An 18562-nucleotide genomic window follows, 5' to 3' on the forward strand; every position below is an offset into this window, starting at 1 on the left:
TTTCGAAGCGAGAGGAGCATACCATGAGTTCCCTTGGGTTTTCCAAAAGCCTGCTGCTTCTCACGCTGGGTGAATCTGCCATTTCCCTATTTGTGGCAGTGCAGATTCAACATTAGATAGAAAATAAAAAGAGGGGATGTAATGATGATCCAGCTCTCTGCACTCTGCTAATCCAGGTGCTCAGTCATTTTAAATGCAATCAGAGTCATCTGAAATGGAGCTATAATGCCGTTCCATTAACAGGCTTTTTTTTTTCTCCCCCTGTGGAGGACGAGTGGTAGTCACTTGCAAGAGATTAGATGAACCATGTTGAAGTTGATGTTCTGACATTAAGGAGCACATTGGCCCATTGTGGCTGTTGTCTTTAGACTTCATTATCTGTCCGTATTAAAGGTCAGCGCTGGAAATGCCAGAGAGCTGTGCGGGTAGTTACCAATGAATGGATTGTGCTGAGCGTGCCGCCGTTTATGATGTTGAACTCTCACTGTCAATTGAATTGATTAGGTAGGCTCAGCTGGTTGGGTGATGGTTACACAGGGGACTGTTTTGCTAACGCATGTGCTTTTCCGTGCTTAGGTCCACTGACCAGCCGGCAGATCTTCCGCTTCAGTGAAGAGGGATTGGTCAACGCCAGGTTCGACTACAGTTATAATAACTTTCGGGTGACCAGCATGCAGGCCGTCATCAACGAGACTCCCCTTCCCATCGATCTGTACCGCTATGTTGACGTATCGGGGCGGGTGGAGCAGTTTGGCAAATTCAGTGTCATCTTTTATGACCTCAACCAGGTAAATTGCATCGAAGCCATATACACACTATTCATATTATGTGTTTTTTGTTTCTGAAAAGACTGATTTTTTTTTGTAAATTGTTTTGGTTCATTTTACATAATTACACAGTCAGTGGAAGCTTACCATACAACCTGTACACTTATGTTTTTAATAATATTTGAGGAATGTTGAATTGGTCATGCATTGAAAAAAAGCTGAACAAGTAAAACAATGGAATAGTCTGCCTTAACGTTGCCTTTTCCATAAATCGTTTGGCTTCTGATGGAATGATCCGTCCATACGTTAGGAGGTCACCTTTCGCTTTGTCTTGAACTCTGCAGCCTGTGAATCTATTTAATCCATCTAATCTCTGTACTGTTTATTTTACTGGCTACCGTGTGTCTGCCTGGTTAACAATCTGCCATTGCCTAGGTGATCACGACACATCTGATGAAGCACACCAAGGTGTTTAACTCATACGGCCAAGTGGTGGAGGTCCAATACGAGATCCTCAAATCTATCGCCTACTGGATGACCATCCAGTATGACTCTGCAGGACGTACAACCACCTGTGACATTAGGGTGGGCGTGGACAGCAATGTGACACGATACACCTTTGAGTATGACGCGGACAGCCAATTGCAAAGTGCCGCTGTCAACGAGCGGCCTCAGTGGCGCTACAGTTATGACCTCAACGGGAACATCAACCTGCTTAGCCACGGAACCAGTGCAAGGTAAGGCTGCATTGATGCTGCTTTTTAGACACGTCTGCTTCAGGTTTACCATGACAAAGTATCTTCACACACTCGATACAGATAAATAATCCAACCATTCTCGACACTGCCCGTCCTGAAGCCTACTGCAGCTGAACGTAGATGACCTGAACTGGTCACCAGTTAATCACAGGGCACTACCACATGATCGTATCACACCCACATTTACACTGAACTGAACCCACGCTGCCTGCACAGAAGTCAAAAAAATAAACCACTGCAATGTCAGGGACACATAAATCAGTAGAACACAAAAAAACTCAGTCTTAATACAGTTTACTTAATATAGCAGAAAAATGACAGTTGAATAACTGGAGTGTACTACTACCAGGGGTCCCACTGTAGCTGTGGACCCCAACCTTTCTTTCACCACAGATAACATACACAACAATAATTCCACAGACATGCTTGTGTTTGTGCATGTGTGCATACATAAGCTTGCATTGTGCATGACTACGTGTGCAGGTGGTGAGGGGAGAGTCTATCGTCTGGTTGATGTGTTAATCTAAATTCATGAAATTACCCTTATCATACTATATATATATATATATATATATATATATATATATATATATATATATATAATAGTTTATTTAAAATTGACTAAGTGCCATTACTGCTCAGCTCTAGTTAACCGGCCATTGGTTTGGTAGAAATTACATCAGGATTTTTTCAGCAGTCTCATGAAATTTGACATTCAGGTTCCCAGTCAATTTTACACCTAATTATTACAACCTAGATAAACTGGCAATGTTTTATGGTTCAGATTTACAACCCGAAATATGTGTGAATCTAACCTTTCCCCAGGCACCAACATGATATTAGTAGATGTTTTGCAGGAAATTAAGATACATCCCTTCAAACATTATTGCTACCCTAAGGATGATTTATTATGCGATTAAAATAAAAACAATCTTCATGGCTTCATGTTATATCTTTAAACACTTGGCATTTAAAGTTACATTTGTAGAATTTTCACATGTTGGAGACTCATTATTTTGCATTGAATGCATCCAAAGCCTAATTACTGGTCTGCTTGACTCCAGGTTGGTTCCGCTGCGTTATGACCAGCGAGACCGCATCACGCACCTTGGTGAGATTCAATACAGTGTGGATGAAGATGGATTCCTCCGTCAGCGAGCCAACGACCTATTTGACTACAACTCCAACGGGCTCCTGATGCGGGTCTTCAACCGAGCAACCGACCACTCCGTGTGGTACCGATACGACGGCTTGGGCCGGCGTGTGGCCACTAAAACGAGCCAGGGCGAGCAGCTGCAGTTCTTTTATGCGGATCTTTCGCACCCCACCAGGGTCAGCCACTTGTACAACCACAGCAGCAGCTTGATCACGTCGCTGTACTACGACCTGCAGGGTCACCTCATCGCCATGGAGTTGAGCAGCGGGGAGGAGTACTACGTCGCCTGTGACAGCGTGGGGACCCCAAGAGCCGTTTTCTCAAGCAAGGGCCGACTGGTCAAAGAGATCCTCTACACCCCTTACGGAGAGGTCTATCAGGACACCAACCCTAACTTTCAGCTCATCATCGGATTCCACGGAGGCTTGTATGATCCTGTCACACGGCTGGTCCACCTGGGAAGGCGGGATTATGACACTCTAGCTGGTCGCTGGACTTCACCTAACCATGAGCTATGGGTGGAGCTGAGCAAGGAGCCAAGACCCTTCAACCTGTATGCTTTCAAAAACAACTGCCCAGTGGGGACAGTGGAGGAGGTGACACAGTTTACAACAGGTGAGCTTCTCACGTGTGCACACGCACTCATGATATACTGATTTGCTGACGCACAGATGAGTGCTAGTTATACCAAGCGCTATGGTTTGGTTGAGTTTAGTAGGCTTTTCAGTGTCAAAACCATCCGACTTTTGTGGAGGTACCGGTTGCAGTAATGTGAGGCAGTACACTGGTGAAGGGTGCAACTAAGCCCAATACTGTCTGTTGACTGGCTGATGTAGAATTTTCATTTTGTATTGCAAAAGAATGAAATATCCCTTTGCCATTGCATGGTACTTGCTCAACTCACCACTACTCTACTCGCTATTGACACTTTTCTGTCAAAACCAGCTAATGCAAAGCATTATGTCTTACACTTGGTCAGCCAGCTTTCCAGACAAACTGATCTGGTATTCTATAGGTGATGTAAATCACTTCTGGTCACTCACTGGTCAAGCAGATTCATCGTTACGGCACAGTGGTCAGCCGTTGTGGATACATGGCTAGAGATGACTGAAATGTTACCCTGTGACTGGACACTGCATTATTTTTACTCCACTTACTTGTAGTTGTCTATGTCAGTGTTTCCTAACTTTTATTGAGCAAAGGAAGCCATTTTATATCAATCTTAATTATGGATCTTATGACACACCATCAAACACAAATGTCACAAATAGTATGAATACTGAAATAATGATGATCTCGTCTCATTTACTCACAAATTGACTTTCTCAGTGTGAAATCTGGGCCTGTTTAATTAATACATTGCTGTTATACTCAAAGGAAGTCACAACTTATTCTGTTGTATGAATGGCAATAGGTGGATGCACAGGTTTATTGTGCCACCTGCCATGCAATGGAAGAGCATTTGTTGTGCCTTCAACCAGTGATGGACAAATGAAGCTTCATGAAGCACTTGTGATCATTTTTGACTCATCTAGATTGCAATCTTGGTTTAACGATGCATTGGAAATTGAATACATTTCTATTGCACTACAGCCTTTATCTTTAAACCGAGAGCACTATTTAGTGCTTCATGAAGCTTTATTTTCCCATCACCACCTTTCACCATATGACCCTGGCAGAGATGAACAAAGATATACTGTATTTGTAATTCATGAATAATCATTTTAGGATAAATTCAGTGAAATTGAAAAATTTCCCATGGCACCCCTGATGATCTTTCACGGCATACAAGGTTGACATGTTACCCTAGTTGTCTATATTACTGCCCTCAATCTCCTCTCAAAAATAATAATAATAATCCATCCGTCCATTATCTTTACCACTTATCCTCACAAGGGTCGCGGGAGTGCTGGAGCCTATCCCAGCTGTCAATGGGCAGTAGGCAGGGGACACCCTGAATTGGTTGCCAGCCAATCGCAGGGCACACAGAGACAAACAAACATCCACACTCAAAATCACACCCAGGGTCAATTTAGAGTATCCAATCAATTTACCACGCATGTTTTCGGAATGTGGGAGGAAACCGGACATGCAAACTCCACACAGGGAGGCCGGAGCTGGAATCGAACCCACGACCTCTGAACTGTGGGGCGGACGTGCTAACCAGTCGTCCACTGTGCCGCCCATAATAATAATGATAATAATAATAATAATAATAATACATTTTATTTGTATAGCGCTTTAAAAACACTCAAAGTCACTTTACATGATGAAAAATAAAAAATAACAGCTGAAGCATACAACGAAAACAGATTAAGACAATCATAATATTAAAAAAAAACTATGTGGGTGCGATAGTGTATAAAAGATGATGATAAACAGATGTGTGTTAGAGGTTAAAAGTAGATTTGAAAAGGTGGGGTTTTAGTGCCGTTTTAAAAGAGGGGAGAGTGTGAATGTGTCTGAGGTGATGAGAGAGAGAGTTCCAGAGGGAGCAATAGAGAACGCTCTATCGCCCCAGGTCCGGTGCTGAGGTCTGATGGGAGGGGTGAGGAAGTTACCATGGGCAGATCTAAGATTGCAGGTGGGGGTGTGATGGTGAATAAGGTCAGTGAGGTAGGAGGGGGCGAGGTTGTAATGGGCCTTGAAGGTGATGAGAAGAATTTTGAACTGGATCCATTGTTGGATGGGGAGCCGGTGAAGACTGGGGTGATATGGTCGGAGGTGCGGGAGTAAGTAAGGAGACGGGCAGCAGAGTTTTGGATGCATTGAAGTTTGTTGAGGGTGTTGGTGGGTAAGCCATAAACGATGCTATTGGAGTAATCGAGTCGTGAGGAAATGAAGGCGTGCATCAGTGTTTCACCAGCTGAGGGGGAGAGAGAGGAGCAAATAAGGGCGATATTTTTGAGATGAAAGAAAGCTGTTTGTGTGACGTGCTTGATATGGATTTCAAATGAAAGAGACTGATCGAAGATGACGCCACGGTTACGGATGTGGGTAGAAGCGGGGCAGTTTTCAATACAAAGAGAGAAGTCGGGGCAGGAAGTGCAAAGTTTTTTGGGGCTGATAATGAGGATTTCTGACTTGTCGCTATTGAGTTTGAGGAAGTTGGTCTGCATCCGTTTTTATGTCAAGCAGGCAGTTGATGATAGTGGAGTGTGTGGCAGCAGTAATGGATTTGGTGGAGATATAGAGCTGGGTGTCATTGGCATAGCAGTGGAAGTTGAGACCAAGGAGGCGTATTATGTAATCAAGGGGAATCATGGAAAGGATAAAGAGGAGGGGGGCAAGCACCGAGCCTTGCGGGACACCTTGGGGGACTGGGGCAGTGTTGGATTGAGATTTATAGATGCTAATGAACTGGTTGTGGTCAGTGAGGTATGATTTTAACCAGGAGAGGGCAGTGCCGGTGATGTTAAGAGAGGACTCAAGACAGGTGAGGAGAACGGAGTGATATATGGTGTCAAAAGCAGCACTAAGGTCAAGTAGGATGAGAATATTGAGGGAGTGGGTATCGGAGGAGAGTAGGAGGTCATTTGTGACTTTAAGACTTTCTGTGCTGTGATGGGATCTGAAACCGGATTGAAATGGTTCATAGAGGTTATTGGAGTAAAGGTGTCTTGATTTGTGACGTGACAACTCGTTCAAGTATTTTAGACAGAAAGGGAAGATTAGAAATGGGACTATAATTTTGTGGGATGTCGGGGTCAAGGCCAGGTTTTTTTGAGGACAGGGGGGACAGAGCCAGTGGACAGGGAGGAGTTAATTACCGAGAGAATGAGTGGGGTGAGAGCAGGGAGACAGGCTTTGACTAGTGTGGAGGGGATAGGGTCCAGGGTGCAGGTAGTGGTCTTTATGCCAGAGAGTAATATACCGAGTTCTGAGGGGGTGATCAGGGAGAAATGGGTGAGTGACCGGTCGGTTAATGGAGCAGTGACGGATTGTGGGTTGCGGGTGGAGGAGGTGGAAGTGGTCAGCTGGTTATCCATCCATCCATCCATCCATTATCTGTACCGCTTCTCCTCACAAGGGTCGCGGGGCATGCTGGAGCCTATCCCAGCTGTCTTTGGGCAGTAGGCGGGGGACACCCTGAACTGGTTGCCAGCCAATCGCAGGGCACACAGAGACAAACATCCGCACTCACAATCACACCTAGGGGCAATTTAGAGTATCCAATCAACTCACCATGCATGTTTTTGGAATGTGGGAGGAAACCGGAGTGCCCGGAGAAAACCCACGCAGGCACGGGGAGAACATGCAAACTCCACACAGGGAGGCCGGAGCCGGGATCGAACCCACGACCTCTGAACTGTGAGGCGGACGTGCTACCCAGTCGACCACCGTGCCGCCTGTCAGCTGGTTATAGATGATGTAATTTTTTTTCCTGGAAGAATGATAGAAAGGAGCGGCATTTGTCAGGTGAGAAGAAGTGGGGGGTGATGACCATTGGTTTGAGGAGTTTGTTAATTGTGGAGAAGAGAGTCTTGGGGTTGTTGGAGTCAGAGTGGATGAGACTGGAGTAGTAGGAGGAGCGTGCAGTGATGAGGGCCCCTTTATATTGCTGAATGTAGTCCTTGTATGCTATGGTGTGAACTGGGAGTCCAGTTTTGTTGGATAGTCGTTCCAGTTGACGTTTCCTGGTTTTCATGTGACGGAGTTCGGGGGTGTACCATGGAGCAGTGTGGGTGAAGGAGACAGACCTGGTTTTGAGGGGGGCGAGCTGGTCGAGGCAGGAGGACAGTGTGTTGTTGTAGATGTTGACAGTGAGGAGGGGCAGAGGGACTTAATGTTGCGGAAAGTGATGGTGCGCTTGAGTCTGGGTTTGGGGATGGGGATGATTATCTCAAGGATGATAGCTAGGTGGTCGGACATGGTGAGGTCGGAGCTGGAGAAGTGGTTGATGGTGATGCCAGTAGTGCAGACCTGGTCCAGGATGTGTCCATGGTTGTGGGTGGGGAAGTTGATGTGTTGAGTGAGGTTGAAGCAGTTAAGTATGTCTAAGAATTCAGTGGTGAATTTGCAGTCAGTGGAGTCGATGTGGATACTGAAATGCCCAAGAAGGCGAATGGAAGGTGAAGTGGAACAAAGTTGGGTGAGAAATTCAGACAGGTCAGAGAGAAAAGCTGGGTTTGGTTTGGGGGACCGATAGATGATTGAGGTGATCATGGGTTTAGGGCCGGAGAGTCTGAAGGACAAGTGTTCAAAGGAAGAAGGGGCTTGGATGGTGATGAGGGTGGTTCTTATGGATTGTCTGTGAATAGCAGCAATCCCACTACCACGGGATTCAGTGCGTGGTTTATCCATGTATAAGTATCCAACAGGGGTGGTTTGTTTGAGGTTGAAGTATTCCAGAGGTTTTTGCCAGGTTTCAGCGGGACAGAGAAAATCCAGGTTATTGTCCATGATGAATTCATAGAGGATGGGACTTTTGGTGTTTAGAGACCGGGTGTTGAACAGGAGGAGTTTCATGCTGGGAATTCTGGTGGGTCGGGAGGATTTGGGTAACATTCGGAGGTTGACTGGGTTAACATGCTGTTTAGTGTGGCACTCAATTGCGATGCACTGGGACCACAAGTATAATTTGTTTCCTTATAGTGGCCAAGAAGTAAATAAAGGAGATCTACTGTTGTGTTCAACTGATGAAGAGCCTACAGTATATGTGGAAGACTGACCCAAACTGGCGGCATGGCTCAGGTGGTAGAATGGTCGTCTCCCCAACCGAAGGTTGTGGGTTCAATCCTCCGCCTTTGTCACCATGTGGAAGTGTTTAAGCAAAGATACTGAACCCCCATTTGTTCCTCATGCTTCTGGATCACTTGGTGAATGAGGAGACAGTGGTAAAACGCTTTGAGTACCTTTCAGGTAGAAAAGTGCGACACAAAGGAAATTCCATTTACCATTTGAAAGTACAATGGGAAGAACAGTAAATCAAAATTATGATGGAGTACAAGAGTTTTATGATGGTCTACAGATAAGCCCACAGCGCTGTACCTTGTTGTGTTTACAGGTTTTTTTTAACAAATGTTTTTTACATTGCCATCCCCCAAAAACATGAGCCAATTCAGAATTTACTCATCCAAACCGTACCGTGGCAAGCAGTACTGCACTGTACTGCTTGGAGACATGTGAGAAGTGCTATATGACAACTATAGCACAATAAGGGGAGATATTGCACTCAATCGCCCACTCTCCATCTCGCACACGTACAGAGACATACACACACACACGTAGGTAGACAACATCTGCCGTTGAGAATGAGATGACACAGGTGAAGCAATGTGTCAGACAGAGAAAATGCAATAGACTGAACAACACACAAGCAAGGAACAGGACAGGCTCTGATCATCTTGTTTTTCAGTTTGTTTGTTTTTCCCCAACACTAGCTTTTATGCTTTGTCCTCTTTAGTCTGTCAAGAACACAGTTTCCCTGAGGGGTGAAACAAAAGCTTGAACAAGAGAAGGAAATGGAATAGTAGTGTCAGAGCGAATGAAGGATGTTGGTCAGGTCATCTGTCTTTCATAACAATCAAACGTTAATTTGGACCATCATGATCTGCAATATTATTGTTCATTAAAAGCGTTAATGCGTTTGTCATGAAAACCCAACCGTACCTCTGCATAACCACTATAACCTCTGTCTAGTGATAGGATTTTCTAAAACCAAGCTTGTCATTGTGGTCACATTTTGTAAACCAAATCAATACGTAAGGGTTTTGGTTGATACTTGGTTTTGCAGACATGTTGTTATACTGCATGGTGTTTTGGCTTGACATTTGGCTGAGGGGTTATCTTTAAATCATGGCTGCAGCTAAGCAGAATTATTTGCTCTGATTGAACACATTTCTGGCTCTTAACTTCAATCTGTATTTGGACTTCTGATTTACCATATTGAGCAAAACAAGACGTCTTTGAAGGAGGCAGGGAATGATGTGTGAATTCAATAGTTTTGATGTTAAAACTTTTATACTTATACCTTTATACAAAATTTTAATACAAATTTCAATGGTTATATCACAGTTACCTCTAGACAAGAAACGCACCATGGGTGTCTTCAGGGCAAAATTCAAGGTCATTGAGGCAGACACACACATCCATTCATATATACAGTTTATATTATGGAATGTACTGAATAATAACTGAATAAACAATGAAGAAAAACTTTAAACAAATCTTCACTTTTACACTCCTTCCACTGCTGCATCATCCTGCCTTTCTTCCCATGTTCTTGGCCAATCACAACACTTATTAGCATGCCAAAAAACACAAGACACACACATGTATATACACATTCACACCTCTATTCATCCTGTTTGTTTCATTTCTGTGTGCAGACATTGGCAGCTGGCTGCAGTTATTTGGCTTCCAGCTTCATAACGTTGTTCCAGGTTTCCCAAAGCCTGAGATCAGCAGCATGGAGCAAACGTACGAACTGATGAAGACTCAAACCAAGACGCAAGACTGGGACTCAAGCAAGGTGGATACTCCATTGCGGTTGTATTTGCTGAGTCCAAACTGAAACAGTCGTAAATTGGTATTTGTTACTATGTTAGGATCGAAAATGTAAATACCGTCTGTTTTCTGTTTTCATTTTTAATGACTCAGTGACTCATGCAAATAGTCCTAAACTGACTTAAAGTAATTAAACCTCTACCCACTCTACAGTAGTTGAAAAACAAAATACCAACATTTTAGGAACTTAGTGTTTGTACATCACATTTGGTTGCGGGGTTCGGGATAAATTATATATATATATATATATATATATATATATATATATATATATATATATACATATATATATATAAAGTATCCTTTTTTTTTCTTTTTAATCGAAATAAAATCCGCGATTATGTGAATCCGTAGATGCCGAAACGTGAGTATGCGGGGTCAACTGTAACAATAATTGTGCTTCTTTTGTTCAGGTGGTTTTGGGAATCCAGTGTGAGCTCCGCAGGCAGCTGAGGCGTTTCATCTCTTTGGAGCGTTTGCCTCTGGTCTCAGCACCCGTTGGCTCAACCTGCCACCGACCAACACGACCTCCTCCCTTCGGTTCCCGGCCCTTTCTTCTGGGCCCCAGCATCCGCTTTGCCGTCTCCCACGGCCGCGTAAGCGCAGAAGTTATCGGCGTGGCCAGTGAGGACAGTCGGCGAGTGGCTGCCATTTTGAACGGCGCCGTCCACCTCGATGGGCTGACTTTCACAGTGCACGGCTGCGACACCCACCACTTCCTGCAGTCCCGGCCTATCGAGGAAGACCTAGCTTTGGGTTTAGGGGTCGGTGGGCGCGTCCTGGAGAGCGGCGTCAACGTGAGCGTATCGCAAATGAGTGCCATGGTCAATGGCAGGACTCGTCGGTTTGCTGACATCACTCTCCAGCAGGGGGCGCTGTGCTTGTGCATCCGTTACGGCGGCAATGAGGAGGAGGAGAGAGCAAGGGTGAGGGAGGAGGCTAGGCGGAGAGCAGTGGAGGGGGCGTGGGACCACGAGAGGAAGAGGGTGGAGTTAGGCGACGCGGGGAGCCGAACGTGGAGCGACGTGGAGAAGCAGCAGCTGCTGTCTGCCGGACGTGTGCAGGGCTACGACGGCTATTACTCGCTGCCTATAGAGCAGCAGTCGGATCTGTCCGACTGCCCCTACAACATCCACTTCATGACTCTAAGCGAGGTGGGAGGCAGGTAACACTCAAGCGGCTCTCCCACCCCAGCCCACCAAAGACTGCCTGTTTCTACTCAACTCCAATTTGTTCTACCCTTTCTATACTGTATCAAAAAAAAGATGACATCATTAAAACAGAACAAGAAGAGAGATTAGGGGGAAAAGATTTCCAAAATGCCTTTAACTGTGACAGAATGATGGTATTTTATTATTATTGTCTGGTTTCTAACAGTGGCACAAGCAAGTGTGGTTTGGTTGTGGCTTTGCTTTTTGTATCGCTGCTAGCCTGGGAGTTAACTGACTCTTCTGTTGTCCTAAACACTCTTCTTCACTTTGGATTTTGTTCTGATTTACCCAAGCTGAAGACTTTGACGGTTGCCAGTGAATTATCTCCTTCATGACTCAAATCAAGAGCTCTCTAGTTGCCAATTACTCCGGATATACTCCCGTTTACATAATGTGTAAGAGAGGTCTTGTCGACTCTGAAACTTCTCTAAAAGAGGAGTGAACCTCTTCTGGGTTGCTGCCCCTGCTGCGCTCCAACGGTAGTTTGTATGAGTGTGTATACTCCAAATCAAGAATGTACATAGCCAGTGCTCTCACACTGAGAAAAAAAAAGTGCTCAACTGGAAGTTCTGTTGTTCATAAGTGTCAGTATTGTTAATCAATAGAAAGAGCAGTTACATTTTTGCAAAGAATTATACATGGCTATAGTAAATATTCTCGCTGGAAAAAAAATCAGACTTTATGGGGTTCCAATGCTGATTAAAGTTATTATGTGTGAATAATCTCAGTGCTCCCTGGGATGGCGTTCTGGCTTGTTATTTGGCTCTGCCACTTGTATGTGTGTCCTCACTCGCCTCCCTTGCAAAACATTTGTCGGGCGCTCTTTGTTCTCGTCTCAGAGAATGTCGCTCTCAAATCTGTGCTGTCATTATCGCCCATCATTATGGTTCCAACTGAGCCTTGCATGAGAAACCTGCATCTGTCACAAGCGGAGAAGACGAAGAAGAAGGAGGAGGGAAGAGAAAGCCACTGTGGCCGGGAGGAAGAAATGTGACAGCTGAGGCACAGTGAGTGGGTGGCGAGTGCAGAAGGGGCAAGACCTTGGAGTTGGCTACAGCGCACTCTACAGCTTGTCTCGTCTCATTAGGAAATGCCAATCAGGGTACATGTGAACCACTTCCAAGCTTCTCCTCCCTCCCCCAAAAAGTTTATGCAAAGATTTTTTTTTTTTTTTTTTTAAGTGAGCTTTCACTAATCCACCTCCTCTTCCATCTGCCTCCCCCAGCCACATGCCTCGATCCCTCCCTGCGTCACTCCACCATCTGCCCGCCATTAATTGTTTGTGTTTCTCTCGTGGGCTGCGGATGACAGAGCCCCACGCTGCATATGTTGTGACTGCAAGCAGGTGATATACGTTCACGACGAGCTCTTTGCGATGCGCCTTCCCTTCCGTTCTGAAACCATATGCTTCGTTAGATACTTGTCCAGCCTCATCTCGGCGCTGAAAAGAGGGAAAGTCCGGTTGCTAGGAGACCACTGTCCCGGCTGAATGGATGCTCACACTCTCTCCCTCTTTATTGCTCACGCTCACACTTCCTTTTTTTTTTTTCTAGAGTAGCCAGTAATGTCAATCACAAAAATGACAGTAGCACCGCACCCTCCCCATCCTACCCCAAGAGTCAGCACTCCCTCCACGGCGATCAGCACTTCAATATGTCAAATTGAATTTTGTTCCATATTATGTGTCATTTGGGTGTGCATGCACGCACCTGTGTGGGTGTGTCAAAGAGCGAGAACTCATTTATGCCGTATATTTCACCCAAATGCTTTATTTTCCTTGTCACTCACATAAAAATACATTTGTTGTCAATTTATATATACAGCAATGGATATGAATGTTTCAGTCGATGAATATTTTACATCACGTTTCCTAGTAAGTCATGAGACATTTTGTGTGGCACACAAAAAAGAGGACAGACTGCAAGTATAGAGTTAGGCCCACAGTTATCCATACATTTTTATTAGGTGAGCCGGTATCTTGTAGCTGGATATTCTAATTGCTTCCACTGTGTGTAAATGCAAAAAGGTTCACATTGATCTTTTTTTTACATACATAGTTGAAGTTTTAAAATGGGACCAATGTAGCATTAAACATTATTAGTGATTTTTTTGGGTGGTGGGGTTGTGAATCGGGATTTTCTGTTTGAACAAAACATGACAAAGTGTCAAAAGACAATCAGAAGTTGTTTGAAATTAATACTTAAAATATATTTCTATATTTTGAACCAAGAGTTCCCATAACATTTTTTTCCTCATTTTTCTCTCCCTGAGCAGCACAAGACTACTGGTGGAGAGTACTCAAGCTGCTGTGCGGTGGTGACAGGCTATTACTGGGCGTCTGCGCCACTGTGGGTGTTTGCGCCTGTCTCTGGGCGGTGACAGGGTAAAGCAGAGGGACGGCAATTCCTTGGCTGGGCTGCTGGAAAGCTGCTATCAAGTTCTTAATTTTACGGAAATGTCGTTTCGGCACACCAGGAATAGTCTGGGGGATAAGAAATAAAGGAAGCTAAGTAGGAGGCAGAGGAGAATTTATAGACTTCATCTTGATATCATGAGAAAAAGAGGAGGATAAGACACGGTTAGTCTGAAATGAGTCAGCTACACTTAAAGAAAATGCATCACAGACTGTCCAGGATACGAATGGGCTATTGCAATAAAAATTAAATTAAATTTTATACATATATATATATATATATATATATATATATATATATATATATATATATATATATATATATATATATATATTCATTTATATTTATATATATTTATATATATATATATATTTATATTTATATATATTTATATATATATATATATTTATATATATATATATATATATATGTATATATATATATATATATATATATATATATATACTTTTTTTTTTTTTAATCTGTTTCATATATGGCACAATCAATTTGGCACAACTCTCATTAAAGACAGAATTAATAGAAGAGAGAATAAGTGATGATAGCAGATGGGAAAATAAAACACTGGGGTATTGGAGGCTAAATTAGGAAAATACAGACAAAGAGTTCCTCACTCCCCTCAGGCTTTTTCACACGTTGTTTGTCAACAACAAAAAACAATTATTCATGTTGGTCGTGAGTACATTTTTGAAATATGTGCCATTATCTCTGGAGATTCCATTGTGGCCAATTAAAACACAAACATATGTGGCTTCAGAATAACCAAAATGTTTGGAAGTCATCCTCTCCACCTGGCAAAATCCAAGCCCACTTGCGGGAGCTAAATTGAACATTTGAAAATAATGTGTTGTGCGTGTGTGCTCACTTGTTAATGCATTCTATTCTTTACTATCAGTCACACTGGAAAAAAAATTACTTGAATGCCTTTCACAATCGTTCAATCAAACACATAGATTGCTTCCTTCAAACCTCCATGCATTTCTTCTCTCTCTGGCTGCAAGCATTACCATGAAAAACATTGCATTAAAGTAATACTGGTTATGAATAATGTAAATGATTATTGAGTTTGTAGCGCAATCCATGTTTGTCCTCGTCAATGTTGCTTGATTGTGTCGGTGTACAACATGATGGCAGGGATTTTTATGTGACTACGCATCGTACGCCTCACAACAGGCACAGCAAAGACAATATTAAGATGTCACTATCTGTCCAGAGAACGGTGTTTGCAGATTCAATCATAGACCTCATCTCAAATTCTGTCAGGTGCAATCCTACCTTCCACATCCGAAAAGCTACAATTAGTCCGGGGTGGGGAGGGGCTACTTGGTAGGGGTATATAGCCCCGTCAGAAATACGTGTAACCCCAGTTAAACCCCTACAGCATTGTATTTGATATTTTAAAATACTGTGTACTGATAAATTATTGCTATGGTTTAAGCCTCTCCTTAGCGCCGAAAGAGAAAAAGTTTCACCTTACCTTCTCCCACTTTGCACGCTACAATGTCTGACATTTAAATCTATTCCATAAAGGTAAAGAAATGCATCAATTTTACAGGGCTTCTTCTACTCAGAAATCGTCATTTAATACATTCCAAAGGAACCTGCACGTTTGAAGACAAGACGCTGTCTGACCTCTGCTTTGTTCAATTTTAAAATCAAAATTTCCCATAGAAAATAATAAAATTGTAAAATCATCCTGATTAATCATTATTTTTAAGTAATGTCGTAACAATGACATACATGTAAAAATAAGTAAATCACTGCTATTAACAGAATGCAAACTCAATAAATGATTTGCTCTTACGTGATATTCCCCGGATGCATAGCACCATAGAGAAAAGTAGTGAGGTACCTATGACGCCTATACTGCAATGGACACTAATAATAGTGGACACAGAATTGGGCGCAATTTTATTTGAATGCTGAATTCAACACCTCGGGGTATTACTATTTGAGGTTTTACCTTACACTATAATGGTTTACGATCGCTATTGTAGTTTATTCCAAAAGTGATTAATGGGATTGTGATCAAGTCTGCCACATTCACCCACAAACAACCATGTGCAATATTTATGGACCTTGCTTTGTGCACTACCTTTAACGCTGGAACCAAAAAGAGCTTTCACCATGCTGTTACGGCAAATACGGATGCATACAATTGCCCAAAGTGTCTTGCTATTCTCAATAATTAAGATTTTAAGATACTAAACTGTACATTCCAACCCCCAACCAATGACAATCAATTGACTGTGGTACAGAAGTCTTGTACCTCTGCACTCCATGATCCTCCAGCATGCTTGTGAAGTCTGTATGTAAAGACAATTCCTTTGCTCCTGCATACACACGGACACACAAAAAAATGTCAAAAAAAAATATATATATATATATAATTTATACATACATACAAATATATATAATATATACATGTATATATATATATATATATATATATATATATATATATATATATATATATATACATATATATATATATATATATATATATATATATATATACATATATATATATATATATATATATATATATATATATATATATATATATATATATATATAATGCATACATATATACACATACATAAGGGTGGTCCAAAAAAGGCGCCCGAATTTGTGTTTTTAATCCCAAAGTTTGCGGTTTCCAATTTTTTACCATATTTTTCAGGTGGTGTAGACAGCAGGCCAGGGCGATTGTTTTGACATCAATGTAGATTCAACTGGACACTATACTACGCAGCAGTACTTAAAAATCATCAAGGCCTACTTTGCCACAAAATCAGTTCTTCTGACACAGCGGTGATGCAGGAGAGATTTTAGCAGGAACAATGTACCTGATTCAAGGTTTGATGGCCAAATTTCAGTAGACAGGAAGTATGACAGATGACCACAAAGGCCACAGTGGGCAAACATCGTTCAACCATAATTTCTGACAATTCCGCTTGTTGACTTGTCCGCTCAAGAGACAGCAAGCCTTATCACTAAAGAAAATCAAATCCAACATGCCAGGGGGATTTTCAATCCTCTGACTGATATCTTCACATAATGTACCATAATGTTCTGCTTTATTGCAAACATTTTGACTCTGCAAGAACTGAATTTTGCAAGGAAAGAGCTTAAGGTGACAATGGAGGATCCTCAAAACTGATGTTCTCGAAATACCAGTTTCTTGTGAGAGATGGCGGGTTGATTTTCTGGGGGATTCCCCAAGGCATTCCTGCAAATTCTGAATATGGTCAAGAATTTTGGCTGAACGATGACGACCACTGCGACCTTTGTGTGCCTCTGTCACACTTCATGTCTCCCAGCATTTGGCCACCAAACATTGAATTGTCCTTCTATCAGGCACAAGATGATGACTCACTGATTTTGATCCGCTTCTGCGTTGTATAGTGTTCAATTGGACAAAAAGAATCTCCAAGGCTTGCTGTCTATCCCACCTGAAAAATATGCGAAAGGTAACACATAGCCCCTTTCAGACCGCAGGAACTAATTCAGGAACTTCCGTATCCACCCTGGTAGTTTGCGTCACACTCGTGTTCACACACAAAAAAGGTTCCGGCGCTGGACAGTTCCACCAGGAACTATCTGGGTCCCACCTAGTCACTAGATCAATCAACCAGATATTATGTTCATGTGATTACTGAATGCCGAGTGAAAAGAAGTCAAAGTTTCTCTTCTACTCACAGCACACAGAGGCAGTAGACACCGGGTATAGAGTCACTGTTTCGAACCAAGAAGCATCCATCCCGTCCATCCAGAGCTAGTCGTCTCTCACCCTCCTTCATACCAATGGGTCCGTGGTAGACAGGTATATTCTCCATCTCCTTCTCACATTCAACTTTTTAAATACAAGACTTTTGGTCGGTGGCCTATATGGCCCAAACTGGAAAGCTGCGTCTCTTTTTCTGCTATTCGTTCTCGCTCTTTTAAATGTCTGTTGGTGAGCTTTGACTGTGACTTAGGATTTTTCTGAACTTCTCTTACTACTAACCGACACTGACGGCAGCAAGCGCACTTTGAGGTCATTGCTCAGCAGTCTTCCTGTTTTTTTTCTTCAAGTGCAGGCATAAACATGGGGGCGTAGCCAGAAATTTTTCAATTGGGCGGCCAGGGTGACACAGCATCTCAGTCTTAGTTTAGCAGCTTAGCATTGGTGCGTGTGTCATTCTTCATCGTATCAGCCTCAGAACAAGTGCCATCCCACTCATAACCATGCAAACGTCTAAATAAAAAGCACATTTTGCTGAACTTAATTTACTCTAATATGCCGTTGTCTTTGTCGTTGCTTTGCCGTTGTGTGTGTACTATTGCATAGTCTACTTGTACAGTATCTCATGGACTGATTCAGTAGCTGACAATCAGTGATCAATTGTCACAGACGGCTGATGCTCTCTTATTCATTCAAATCATATCTGAATAGCACAGAGACACAAAAGTCTCTTAATTCTTCACAATTCTAAACTTTTTTTAGGTTTGTTCTTACTTGTATTATTGTGTGTGCAAGATTGGTGTATGTGTGTATTTTCTTTCACAAAGCCATGACTGTGGATGGTATGATAAACAATCACTTTACCACTACATGGTATGAGATGAAAGTAATGATTTTGATTGATGTTGACTGTAAGAATCGAATGTTCTTCTCTTAAGAGGTTAGTATCAAAAAATACTGCATCCACGTGAAAATGGCAGAAATATCACCAATATTAGAATT

At 42.6% G+C, this 18562-nt stretch overlaps 2 protein-coding genes across 4 annotated transcripts in view; one reads left to right on the forward strand and one right to left on the reverse strand.

The window, feature by feature from the left end:
• tenm1 (teneurin transmembrane protein 1) overlaps window positions 1–12123 on the forward strand; it is a 298794-nt gene extending 286671 nt beyond the window's left edge. For all 3 annotated transcript variants that reach the window (XM_086023607.1, XM_086023606.1, XM_086023608.1), the window contains 5 exons: window positions 577–788; window positions 1203–1504; window positions 2590–3296; window positions 10013–10155; window positions 10604–12123. In XM_086023607.1, the coding sequence (XP_085879733.1) occupies window positions 577–788; window positions 1203–1504; window positions 2590–3296; window positions 10013–10155; window positions 10604–11359 (2120 nt within the window). In that variant the 3' untranslated portion in view covers window positions 11360–12123. The remainder of the gene's footprint in view (window positions 1–576; window positions 789–1202; window positions 1505–2589; window positions 3297–10012; window positions 10156–10603) is intronic.
• Window positions 12124–13150: 1027 nt separating this feature from the next.
• sh2d1aa (SH2 domain containing 1A duplicate a) lies at window positions 13151–17854 on the reverse strand. The gene is made up of 3 exons (XM_086023609.1): window positions 17536–17854; window positions 16103–16166; window positions 13151–13883 (listed from the first exon to the last, which is right to left on the reverse strand). The coding sequence occupies exons 1-3, from the start codon at window positions 17670–17672 to the stop codon at window positions 13683–13685; spliced, it is 402 nt and encodes a 133-aa protein (XP_085879735.1). The 5' UTR covers window positions 17673–17854; the 3' UTR covers window positions 13151–13682.
• Window positions 17855–18562: the final 708 nt, after the last annotated feature.

The sequence above is a fragment of the Filicampus tigris genome, chromosome 2 (assembly GCF_054856515.1).
Source record: "Filicampus tigris isolate MCC_2025a chromosome 2, RoL_Ftig_1.0, whole genome shotgun sequence".
NCBI classification, from domain to species: Eukaryota; Metazoa; Chordata; class Actinopteri; order Syngnathiformes; family Syngnathidae; genus Filicampus; species Filicampus tigris.